This window comes from Arachis stenosperma, chromosome 8, assembly GCF_014773155.1.
Source record: "Arachis stenosperma cultivar V10309 chromosome 8, arast.V10309.gnm1.PFL2, whole genome shotgun sequence".
Taxonomy (NCBI): domain Eukaryota; kingdom Viridiplantae; phylum Streptophyta; class Magnoliopsida; order Fabales; family Fabaceae; genus Arachis; species Arachis stenosperma.
Window position 1 is genome coordinate 32,455,955 of NC_080384.1, and position 13,289 is coordinate 32,469,243.

Below are 13,289 nucleotides of genomic sequence, written 5' to 3' on the forward strand. Positions count from 1 at the left end.
TTGCTTAAAATAAAGTGACGTTTTTTTATTTTTTAAATAAAAATATAATAATTAAAAAAATCTTGACAAAAAATAATATTTAAATTTCATATGATGACACAAGATATCATACCCAAGATCAAGACCTTATTTAACATACTTATTTAGTTTAAATATTAGTGTTTTATCAATTTTTACTTTTTAGTTTTTCTTGAGAATTGAAATAATCAACAAATATTTTTTTTTTTAAATTTTAGGTTACACTATAAAAAAGAAAAAAAAATCCTGTTCCACTATTTGCAGATTCAAATCCCTTCTTTCTACTCCTTCCTATGCCTTAAGAAAGAAAACCAGAGAGGGGTTCAAGAATAATGATTTTCCGTTGCTTACGCCTAGCCAACTAGCCAAGTCATCAATTTTTTGGGCCAGCATTGCATGTCAAGCCGCTCCACAAAACACACGTGTCGTAAAAAAGCTGCTCTATGAGAATCTCTGTAAATTTAGATCTGTACCGTAGTGCGCACCTAAAAAGAAAGGATTTCAATGGAAAACAAAAATGATATTGATATATTTTATAAAATTGATCATATTAATATTAAGTTATAAAGGAATTTCAATTCAATTCATCCAATACATTATGAAACAATTTATTATGTATTAATTGTATACTGATTTTGCGCATCCATGCCTTATATCTACGTTGTACCAAACAAATAATGTACAATATCTAATAAAATTAGCTATAAATTTGTAATAATTTAAAATGGTAATTAAAATTTTGGGAAAGTAATAATAAAAGGGTCGCGTTAGTGTACAGAAATACAGATATGCGTTGATGGTGTTTCTTACGTAGACACGTGTTGGCGAATGTTGCAGGACTTGGCTGACTCTGAGGGACTTGTGGGCGCTGAGGAGAGGGGCGAGGGAGCCGACTAGGTGGCTTGAAATCTAACGGGGTATTGAATATGCCCGGATCCGTTTGCATGAGGTTTCGGAGGTGGGCCTTTTTGGGTGAGGCCCAGCAAAAACAAAGTACAGAATCTAGGAGCTCAGGAGCTGGGTCTCCTCTAAATTATTCTGCTAAAATTGAAGCAAACCCTGGGTGTTGACTGTGGAAACGCCGCCGAGGGTGTTGTGGCTGCCGTTTTGGGTCGCGCGCGGGGTCTGGTTGTGGTCGAAGTGGTCGGATGGGGTGAAGGTCGTGGCCAAGTGCGGCAAGCATCAGATTATATTCGTCGTCGCAGGCTTAGACTGGGGGTCCGTCGATCCCTCATCCCGGTAAGTGGTGAGCTTTTCACTCCCTCTCGTGATTCTTGTGCGTTTATTCTGCTTTAATGGTGGGCACAGTCCATTGTGTGTCGTTTGAGGTGGGCAACAGCAAAGTTGCCTCCATCTTGGTTTTGTAGATTAGGATTAGATTACAGGTATATTTTTATTTTTGGATGGTAAGTAATTTCTTGTTCTTTGTTTTGTCGTTGTTTATGTGTGTAAACATAATCTTTGTAAGGTTAGTTAATATGAGTAATTTCTTGCTGTTGTAGTAGTCAATTAGAGAATCCGATTATCAAATAATTTTTTTGTATGCAAAATAATGTGATTGAGGAGGAAAAGAAATCTTGGGACAGTCAAGCAAGTATAGAGAATTAAATGTGGTGATATGCATGATGATTGTTGGTTAATTTTGGGAAGTTGAGGGTGCTTTGGATACTAGCGGGTTGGTTGGCAGGGCAATGAAAACATAGTCCGAGAGTGTATAGGTTCTTAGTATTTGTTTTGAAGTTAGCCAAGAAAAGTTAGAATTGGTCAGGCTTTTTAAGTAAAGGAATAATTTGTTTAGGAGGGTTAGTTCAAGTAAAAATTTGATTGCTTCGATTAATATTGAGTAAAAAAGAAATATAATTCAAGGAAAAAAAGGTACTTAGAATAAAGTGATGAAATAAATTGAAAAAATAGATCCTCTGAGCTGATATAAGCATCGGACGTCATTTTATTTTGATTTTTGTGCTAACCTTTGGAGACATCATGCTGGCCTTATAGGTTATTGTATTGTTATACTTTGTTCTTTTGTATGTTGAAGTTCGATGGAGGAAGGTGTAAAAATATTTAGTAACGCTATAAGAATCATTTTTCTTTATTAAATAGATAGAGAAGTGATAGAAGACTTTGACACAAAATAATGTATTTTTCAACATAAGACACAGTCCACCGTAGTGAAATCAAATTATGCCATTGCCAAAGTGATACATGACCTCGCCCACGATAATGCTAATATATTATTATTAATAATGATAATAATAATAATAATAAAAATAAAAATAAAAATTATTATTATTATTCATTATTATTATTTTATTATTATTATTCATAATAATCATTATTATTATTATTATTATTATTATTATTATTATTATTATTATTATTATTATTATTATTATTATTGCTAGTATTCTTTGTGAGTTAAATATTATACCCATACTTTGTGTTCGTCACACACCCTAATGAATCGTTATTGACTTTGAGGATTCTTGAAAACCTTGTACATGATGTTGATGTCCAATGAATCTATTGTTCAATGATTTGTTGAAGGGGAAAACGTGTTAACTAATTTAAGTCAAATAGGTAGAAGATAAGATGGGCGATTCTGTGTTGCTGGTCATGTGTAGGAGAGAATTTTTTTTCTTTCGTCTAGTGAATGAGTCGATGAATTCGCTAGTGATATGGTGGGTAAGTTAGTTAGTTATAATGTTGGTAGTGAATAATGTCGTATTTAAGTATAACGAGTTGCTGAATTGTATGTTAGACGGATTTCGATGCAGTGGTCATGCATTATTTAAGATGGGGAATATTGCCTGGATATGGATATTTGTGGCTAATTTTATAGATGTGTACCTGGTGCAATTATGAAGTACTTTTCTCTAGTTTGAATGTGCTTAGGATAGAACGTTGGCCAGCCGTGTCCGATGGATTTCAGGCGCATGTTCAACAACGAGGATGAAGAGTCAGACGGGGGTAGCTCGGAGGATCGTTGGGCACAATATTGTGGGAGCGACGACGATTATGATGAGGAGGAGAGCCTTGAGGCCCGACGGGAGCCCGAAGCAGGGAGGAGTTGTGAAGCGGATGCCGTTTACAGTGAGGGGGCTGTTGGTGCTAATGATGTGGAAGGTGGACGTCCCAGCCGACAAGTCACCGCGGAAGACTTCTTGGGTAGAGAGTTTGGTACGGAGGAGGATGCCTATGATGCGTACAAGGAATTCACCAAATTCAGGGGTTTTGGCGTTCAGAAGGGAGATGTCGGTCGTGTCAATGGGATTCTGATAAGGAGAGACTTTTTTTTGCCATCGACAAGGTACTAGACATCGTAAGCACTATGGTCGACCTGAGCGAGTAAGAGAGGAGAGGCCTGAGAGTCGAACAGACTGTAAGGCCAAACTGAAGATTTACTACGATATGCAACAGAGCGTGTGGAAGGTAAGAACCATCGTTGACGAACACAACCACGAGCTTGCCCCAGCGATGTTTACAAATCTCCTTCCTAGTCATCGAAAGATGAGCGAAGGCGACAAGGCACAGGTGGATAGTTTCAAGCAGTTTGGGATCCCAACCTCGAAAATAATGGCTTACATGGCAGGGCAATCTGGTGGGTATAGCATGCTTCGGTTTACAAAACGGAATTTGTACAATTATGTTCACGGACAGCGGCTTGCGCGAATATCGGATGGGGATGCAGCAGCCATTATCGGTTACTTAGAGGGTAAGGCGAATGTGAACATGATGACCTCGGCACGCTACACACGGACCCCGGATAATCGGCTGGGCAGCCTATTTTGGGCTGATGGGGAGATGATGGCAGACTATCAGCTATTCGGTGATGTTTTGGCATTTGATTCTACGTATCGTTCTAACAAGTACAGGAAGCCGTTGGTGGTATTCTCTGGGTCAAATCACCACAAACAAACATCCATTTTTGGGTTCGCGTTGCTTGAAGATGAAGAGGTTCGTACTTACCGGTGGGTGTTATTGAACCTGCTGGACGTGATGGGACATAAGAAGCCTTGTGTAGTAGTCACGGATGGGGACAAGGCGATGCGAGCTGCAATTGCAGAGGTGATCCCGACCGCGAAACATAGGTTGTGCGGTTGGCACCTTGAGAAGAATTGCGTTCAGAGGGTTAAGGAGACAAAATTCTGCAAGGTTTTTCAAAAGGCACTGTATGCCAACTTGGATATCAATGAGTTCGAGGAGTATTGGAAGACGGCGGTTGAGTCGCTTGGCCTACAAGATAACATCTGGGTTCAGAGCACATACGATAGTAGAGAAAGTTGGGCAATGGCCTACCTGAGGGGCACATTCTGTGCGGGATACAGGACAACTTCAAGATGTGAAGGGATCAATGCTTTCGTTAAGGGTTTTCTTAGATCAACTGATAGCATTTTAGAACTTGTACACAGTTTAGATCGAGTTGTGAAAGACTATCGGAATAATGAAGTAACAGCCCAATTCTATTCCACCTATTATACTCCTGTGCTAACGACCGGACTTGATTCAATCGAGCTGTTTGCTTTGAAGGTGTATACACGAGCGGTTTTCAGAGAAGTGAAGAAACAAATAAAGGGTGTGGCGACGCTATTGTTTCGGGGCAGGGACAGCATTAGCACGACGTGTGTGTACAAGTTTTCGAAGATGGGGAAACCTAATAGGACATACAAGGTGTTGTATGATCCGAACGAGGAAAGGATTGAGTGTGAATGTTCAATGTGGAACAGTGAGGGGATTCCCTGTAGTCATATATTCTGTGCGATGAAGTATGAGGACTTGGAAAAAATACCGGGTGGTCTTAATTTGAGCAGATGGTGCAAGGATGCAAAGGAATGTAGATCGAAACCCCCCGAAAGTACAGAGGGCCATCAAGGACTCTTGTTTAGATATGGGGCCCTTTGTGGGGCGATGAGTGTGGTAGCAAAACTCGGGGCAGAAGATGCAAATGAGTTTGTTGTGGCTAGAGACGGGATTTCACGTCTCGCAGCAGAACTGCAACGACGAGCATACGACAAGCTAGGAGGGCCCCTGGGTTTATCGTCGCTATCTGGGCTGAAGGACCCGGTGGTGTCGAAGACTAAGGGTGCTCTGAGGAAGGGGAAGGAGATGCATCCCACCAGCAAGGGTGAGGTGCTGATGAAGCGACGACGTTGCACGACGTGCGGCTTACCTGGTCATACGAAGAGGGCTTGCACGAGCCAGCGGGATCATGGTGTTGCTGGCACTGACACTTGCGCGGTCCACAGTTCCGCGGAGTGTTCGTCAGCGAAACCAAGTGCCCCGTATACAGCTGGGAGGACGCAAGATGCTGACAAGGATGAGGTAAGTGTACGGACCCATACCACTTTAGATTAAATGATGGAACGGTTTAGAGTATTGAAGTAAAACGCATGTGAGAAACATGGATCCGTTCAAATCATCTGGGAAAAGCTGGTGCATCGGCTGTGGAGCACGTTTCTTTAGTGGTGAGGAGAATATCTTATATGAGTAGTGAAGTAGTAATTTCCGTCTCACCTTTTGTGCTGGTGACACAAGAGACATGGGAGATGTGATGCGTAGCTATAATGGGGTGTGAGTTATTCCTGTAAGGCGTTATGTGTAGATCAGGTATGGTTGCATTGCATTCGGGCCAGGAGGGGAAAGAGTTCTTTTAGCCGTGCAATAGCTGAGGCTTCTTTGGTTTCCATTTTTTGACTCATGAATTTAACAATGGGTGGTCAACATGACAGGAACAAGGGACAAATAGAGTCAACTAAGACTTTGCATGCATACATAGGTAAATAGCAATGGTTGGGTTGCGATCAGGTTTTTAACAACTTCTAGTTGTACTTGGCAGGGCATTCAGTCGGAGAACGGCGACAATAGGCAGACTGTTCCAGATCGTGCTGAAATGACCTCAACTCGGTCAATGCATGGGTGTAGTCATGCGTATTGCAGCCCCCACATGGGTGTCGGCGGTGGGGGTTCCAACATCTTTCTCGGTGGGCAACACATCGAACAGTTTTTTTCTTCACAAGGCTACTCCAGTCACGTAGGGGGGTCTCACGCAGTAACAGCCAGGTTAGGTGCGTTTAACCCCACAAGGCCCACCAATGAAGACCTGTTTGAGCAGTGGCTAACCCAGGTATGGTTGGAAGCGTGCAGTTTGCTTTATGTTAAGTAAGGTAAAATTTGTGTATTCAGTTCCAACGATTCTTTGTTTTTTATGTTTCTTGTATGTCCCCGTGTACAGAATGCCTTGGGAAGACGGGTGCAGCATGAGACAAGGGTTAATACCATTTGCCTCTGCTCATGATTGTTTCGTATTAATTTATTCAATTCAGATGATATTTGCTTTATAGTTAGTAGACTGCTACTCAATAAGGTGATTGGTGCTGGTTAATAATGTAATGTATATTCGATTCATTGAGTCCTCCGGTATGGAAAAAATTATTCAGAAGAAGCCATTTGGTGATAATTAACCTTTGCATTTTCGTAACCACTCAACAAATGCCCCAAAACTACACGTTCACTATTAATATGAATTTGATTTGTAAAACTAGAATGCACATTTCTTTCTGCTCGTGGATGAGTTCTACGAGTCCACAGTGCATTTCGATTTTACAATTTTTCCTGTTACCGTATGGCAAATTACAATGAAATCAGGCGAATGAAGAAATGGTTCTGGAGACTTGCTTTGGCTTTTCTTTATGTTCTCTTGTTAGTTGCATTGCTGCTTATATTCATTTAGTTTAAATTCTTTCTGTTCTGCCGTTGGTTGCATTGGGTGCTCTCTATAGTTTATTGCATAGAAATTAGTGCAAAATGTTAGTATGTGACACATATAAGCCTGTGATGGTATAGTAGATTTTGATTCCCCTGTGGTCAAATGAGAGTTTGATGGGTTAAGATTATAAGGTATTGTCACTTTATTAAGTTTGTTTCCCGGAAACAAGTGATGTCGTGACTGTTTTCCTAGCCTATGGATCCTTGTTTGTTTGTTTAGCTAGTCGAGTTCGGATTACCGGTTCATTCAGCGATGCGTCGCTTGAACCAGTAATTCCATGAACCAATACTTCCACCAACTCAATCACCGGTGCGGTTCTAACTATCATGATTACACAACGTCGCAAACCTGAGAATCTCCAATGTCTGGCACAATTTTTCATAACGCAACGCACACCTCACACCGCAGGGTTTATCAAACCAGACGGGACTTGCCGGTTCAACCTGAACAAAAATAAACCAGCTCGCCATCTGCACCGAGCCATTGATTCTTCTGTCTAACTATCATACCCGGTTTTGCACCGGCCACACCGGTTTACCCATGTAACCAGTACTTCCGGTTCAATCTGCTCCAACCGATCGGATACTTTCCACGAACCTATCAAACCCAACCGGTCCATCTTGTCCAAAACAAAGCCATTCACTACCCTACTCTTTTTCTATAAATACTACTCTCCTAGGGCCATGCAAAAGCAATGCACACTAACGGGTGGCTCCCTGACACATCACCACCCATTTTTTCCACCAAAATGCCAAGCATCCACACAAGAGCCAGTATGTCACCAGGTAAACCCCCCACATGTTGCAGAAACAACTTTCCATTCCTCCATGGTCATTACCAAATCAACTCCTGGGATTGGGTGAAATTGGCAAAAAACTTATCAGCATCCTAAGACTCTGACTACTACGATCCTCATAACTGTTGCAAGCGGCGGCAATCTTCACACTTAGGAAGGCCACAGCGACTTGCAAGCTAGCCACTCCCCCAATGTGTTTAGCGTCATTCCATGCAAGGCAAGCAAACAGTATTTTCCTTTTTCTTTTAATTTTTTTCCTCCACGATATCTCACATCGACATAATTATGTATCTCCTTTATTTTAATGTCCGTTATAAACATCTAATGTTGTTACTCTTCTTGAGGATATTCATTTCTGTTAGTAACCACAATCATCCTTAAATTGGTTTTCCTATCAACTAACTTGTCAACCATAACGACACCTACTTAGAAATTACTATATATTTTTTCATTGGCATATGGTTTCCGTGTCAACAACCGCTGCTCAAGATGTTTCAGAGAATTACCTATCAAAGTTTATACCGGTCAGGTGCATAATTGTATGTATAACAACAATACAATATGCCCAAGCCGACAAGAAAATATATGGCATGTTACGTGCAAGTATACCCTGCATGAATGTTCATTTAATCCATGCTGTCTGAATTCTTGTGCGGGGTGGCAATCGTGTGCAACATCTACTAGTCTACCAAGCTGCGGCCTCGTAACTTACCCTAATACTCGCAAATATTCGCACCTTCGCTTGTATGCTGCCCACTGACCACTCAAAATAAAACTCGGTTTTTTTGGAAGTTTCTGCATGTATCATCTCAATCTGCCCGCCGTTTATACTTCATGCCACTACGCGTGCATAACGTATCATCAGTTCCAACCCATTACTACAAATAACTGTGATGTCGCGCCCGAGGGAGTTCTTATGTTATTCTTGCCTAATTTTTAAATGATCCCACCTGAATCAAATACATCAAAAAACAAGGACAAATTATTCCACCCCACAATACGACAAAGATTATCTTACTCCTTAACGTTATACGTATCATTTCGGTAGTTAAATTATTTGGCCTTAATTTATCCAGATGCTCAACCTTATCTTAGACATACATTGTTATAATTGTGATACAAATATCATGCCAACTGGTTAACATAAACGAAAGTACACCACACTTACTCCAATGAAACGATTCACAACATGACACAAACACTATTATCATTATTCATGATATTATATTTAGGGAACACTTAAATAAAGATGCTTATTTTATCTCTTATTAAAAATATTTTCATTTTGCGGCTTAATTAGTTTCTATATAATTTATTCGATATTCTTCGTCATATATTATTAAATTGTTTAAAAGATTTTTTTTTTCAAAAATAATAAAAACATTTAAATTGGATTTAAACAAAAATAGATATAAATTAACTGTTCGAATTTTTTCTCAAACTGTTTATATGAAAAAATACGCCATACTATATATATATATAGACACACACAACAAGCTCAAGTCTTTCAAATTTTTTACAAATAAAAAATTAATTTACTTATATTTGTACAAAATATAAATTAGTTATTATATTATAATTTTATTATACATTAGGATTCCTTATTTTAATTACTTTTTTCCTTTTTCTTATAAGCATTACAGAACAATATAATTGCCATAACTACATGTAGTGTAACGAAATATATATAATACTAATTATCTTAAGAAAATTCTAAAGAACATTTACTGATTTAAATTTATTTTTGTTTTTAATATAACATTTAGGAATACATAAAATTTTTAAAACTAGATGTACTGTAACAAAATATGTATAATATTAATTACTTTAAAAAAATTCTGAAAAACGTTTGGAAAGTTTTTTAAAAAATCTGGAAAAAGTAAATATGAAAGGTATTCATAGAAGTAAATGTTTAGAAATAAATTTTTAAAATTGTTCAACTTAACAATAATATTTTATATTCGATCCAACAATAAAAAGTGCAAATATCGCATTCGATCGGATGAGTTTAGGGTGGATTGTCTCAAAATTTTAGTCATATCTGATTTGCGAACGTCCCTAACAATAACAATTAAAAAAATTATAAGATAAAGTTAAAATATTCTAATTCTTTAAAGTAAAAATAGTTTAACTTCAATTCAAAATTATTCAGAGTTTTAACTCAACAAAAACTTTTACTCAATCAATTTTGTATTAAGTATATTTAATAATTAAAATTAGCTTTTGTAAAGTAAATTTTCTTATAACAACTTCTTAGAAAAAAACTCTTCTTTCAAAAGTTTTCTAATATTAACTATTATTATATATATTTTGTTAAACTACAACTAGTTATAAAAATTTTACTTATTCCTAATGCATATATTAAAAATGAAAACAAATTTAAATTACTGAATTTTATTCTACAATACAATAACAACATAGTAATTGTTTTATATATCGTACCTACATAACTTAGTTTATTTCTTTTACTGTAAAAAAATTTAATAGGCTTGAGCTCGTTATCAATCCAACTCGTATGATATATTTTACTTCAAGACAACTATCTGCACACACACATAGATATATATATATTGATGGACGAGTGTGATATATTTTTTAACATAAATAATTTTACAAATAAAATTCTAATACTTAATCTATTACTGTTTTGGTTTTAGGCCAATCTACATTTTTTATTATCTTTGGAAATAAAATCTTTCATATAATTTAATAATATGTGATGAAGAACACCGAATAAATTATATAAAACTCAATTAAAATACAATACAAAAATATCTATAACAAAAGATGAAATAAATATCCTTATTTGGATGTTCCCTTATTATTACTATTATTTTTGTTCTTCCTGTTTTCCGTCCGCACGCTTCAGATTTCTCTTTTCTTTTTTCCGACATTGCTACGCATTCCTATCGTTACCTATAATTCACTATTCTATTTATTACAAAAAAAATTTACTAATCCAAATACCAACCAAAAGTCCAAAGAGAATAAACAAGGTCCATCTTCTCCAAAGTCCAAATCCATTTGCAACAGGGCCCATAACCACACTAGCATCCTACGGAAAAGTGTTCCTTTTTACGGTCTCGTGCAGTGTGCGACTCTCCAGCTGAGCCATCCCACTAAATCTGGCTCACTCCAGACAATCATGAATCTCTAGCAACCTACACCCTACGTGTCACACTGCAGTTACATCTGAGGGAATCTCTTTAACTCTGTATGAATTAAGCTCTGTACCGTATAAAAATCCTAATAAAATTGACCATTTTTTAGTCGTGGTAATATCAACCATTGTCTCCGTGTCCCTTATCAAATATCTGTGGCCCCAGTTTAAAGTTGTTGCCCGATTGATTATTATTATTTTTCTACGAATTCAGAAATCAAATCAGGGCAAGATACAATAATTCAAGTAGTCGTCATTTATAATTATTCTTTCAAATAATTATTTATGTCCTAAAAAACTGTCATGTAGACATTATTTCTGTTTTGGTTGTTAAATCAGTCGCTAAATAAAAAAATAACGATCGATTTTAGTGACTGATTTTATGGTAGTTGTATTCAAAACTTATCGATTGCTGAATGTAATTTAGCCACTGACCTTCTCATAAGTTTTATAAACCCGTGTGCTCTAATATATATGATCGAGGTGAGACTTGTCAAGCGAAGAATTTAGAACAATATTATAAATATTTGAATAAAAAATTTGATCTCTAAAATCTATTTTTAGAATATATATATCTAATTCTTTTTGTCTCATTTTTAAATTTTTTAGAGGCTTATTTGTTGTTAATAATTTTTGTGAATTTTTTTGTCAACAATATAAATTTTTGAGTACTATTTTAGTAGTTTATTCTAGATAATTATAAAACTCAACCTAATTAATCAAATTTAAAAGTTATAAGAAAGATTATTTATTGTTAAAATTTTGTGAATTTTTTTGTCAACGATATAAATTTTGGAGTACCATTTTACTAGTTTATTCTAGGTAGTTATAAAATTCGACTTAACTAATAAATTTTAAAGATTATAAGGATTAAATTGATTAGCTATAAATTTTATTAGTGTAAAATTACCTAATGAATTTCCATTTTTTTCTTTGGCCAAATTTTCGATTAGAGAGGGCTCCGCTGTTATCGGCTACATTCAAATGGGTTTGAGGTTGAATCATATTAGCTATAAATTTTATTAGTGTGAAATTTAATTTTTTATTTGATTTTAAAATTTTGTTTTCCAAAAAAATATGAATAAAAAAATTATGTAATGATTGTGCAAAAGAAAATATATGTTGTTAAAAAAAATTCAATTGTAATTAAAAAAACCATGAAAGGCCCACAGGCCGTGTGAGTTCAATCTCATGTCAACATTTTGCCACTCATTCAAACTCAATTTCAACACAATAATGTCCTAGCATTACCAAGCTCAACAAATATTAGTATTTCTCATTAACCATATAAACTCGTATTTTCCAAGATATATCACCAATGTGAAACTTACAAACTTAAGAATTTTACAAATAATAGTGACTCCAAGCGATTGGTCTTTTCAGCGTTGACAACAGTACCGAAGAGCGAAACACACATTCCGGGAGTGCAAAAGCCACATTGTGAAGCATGGAATCCTGCAACTCTTTTGTGAATTGGGTGGAGTCCATCTTTACTGTTTCCAATGCCTTCACTTGTTGTAATTGAACAGCCATGTATGCTGCAAAGTAGTGTAAGGCAAGAACTCGCCGTAAAGTCTTCAATTCTATCAAGTATAGGATCATACTTGGAGATCAAAACCACACAAGCTCCACAACCACCTGTAAAAAAAACAACCATTTCAAAATATGAAGTTCCAAGTTGGAAAAAAAAAGAAGTGGCAAACACCATATCCACCTTCAAGTTCATTGAAAATCCCATAAGAAAAAATAACACTACTTACAAAGCTCAAGAATAACTGGAACCAGAACAAGGTCCTTTATCCTTATGCCTCAATCTATGAAGCATAAATTAGTTCAAAGCAAGGTCAATATAACAATCATCAATATTTTAGGTTTATTCCAAAAAGGACCATAATCAATAATACTATACTATGGTCCATACCCAATAGTCAATATTTAATATCAAACTAATTCTTTCTAAAAAAGTTAGTTCAAAGCAAGGTGAATACTATAGGGGAAAAAAATAATGAAAAACCAACTCAACAATCAATTGAATTACTTTAATGTAACACTAGTTGAATCAGATGATGCCACAGTGTTACATCAACACTTGACCTTTGTTCTAAGAAGAAAAATTGAAAAAGTAAATAAATTCTTCAAAACAATAAATAAATAAAAGAGGGTTATCATCACCTGTATACTTCACAATTGTAACAATGACCACAGTTGGTTATGGAGATATTGTTCCGAATAGCAACCTTACAAAGCTACTTGCATGCGCTTTTGTTTTCACCGGAATGGGATTGGTTGGACTAATCCTAGGCAAAACAGCAGATTACTTGGTTGAGAAGCAAGAATTCTTGCTAGTTAAAGCTTTGCACATGCACCAAAATGTTGGTCAAAGAGAAATTCTAAAGGAGGTTGAGGTGAACAAAACAAGATATATACAAATTCCTTTTGGCCTTTTTCCTTCTCTTGATTATGATCATAGCGGGAACAGTTTTCTTGATCATGGTTGAGAAATTGGAATTCGTCGATGCGTTTTACTGCGTTTGTTCTACTCTTACAAC

The 13,289-nt window shown here is 36.4% G+C and overlaps 1 protein-coding gene across 3 annotated transcripts; it reads left to right on the top strand.

Moving 5' to 3' along the window:
- The first annotated feature begins 773 nt into the window (after positions 1-773).
- Positions 774-6,475, top strand: LOC130946520 (protein FAR1-RELATED SEQUENCE 5-like). Of its 3 annotated transcripts, XM_057875285.1 has the most exons (3): positions 3,001-5,340; positions 5,855-6,142; positions 6,251-6,475. In XM_057875285.1, exons 1-3 carry the CDS (start codon positions 3,430-3,432, stop codon positions 6,311-6,313), a joined length of 2,262 nt encoding a protein of 753 aa, XP_057731268.1. In that variant the 5' UTR covers positions 3,001-3,429; the 3' UTR covers positions 6,314-6,475. The 3 variants fall into 3 exon arrangements, 1 of the variants encoding a protein (XP_057731268.1); XR_009072290.1 differs by lacking the exons at positions 3,001-5,340; positions 6,251-6,475 and adding an exon at positions 774-1,264 and having other exon boundaries at positions 5,855-6,096; XR_009072289.1 differs by lacking the exons at positions 3,001-5,340; positions 6,251-6,475 and adding an exon at positions 774-1,257 and having other exon boundaries at positions 5,855-6,094.
- The last annotated feature ends 6,814 nt before the right edge of the window (positions 6,476-13,289 follow it).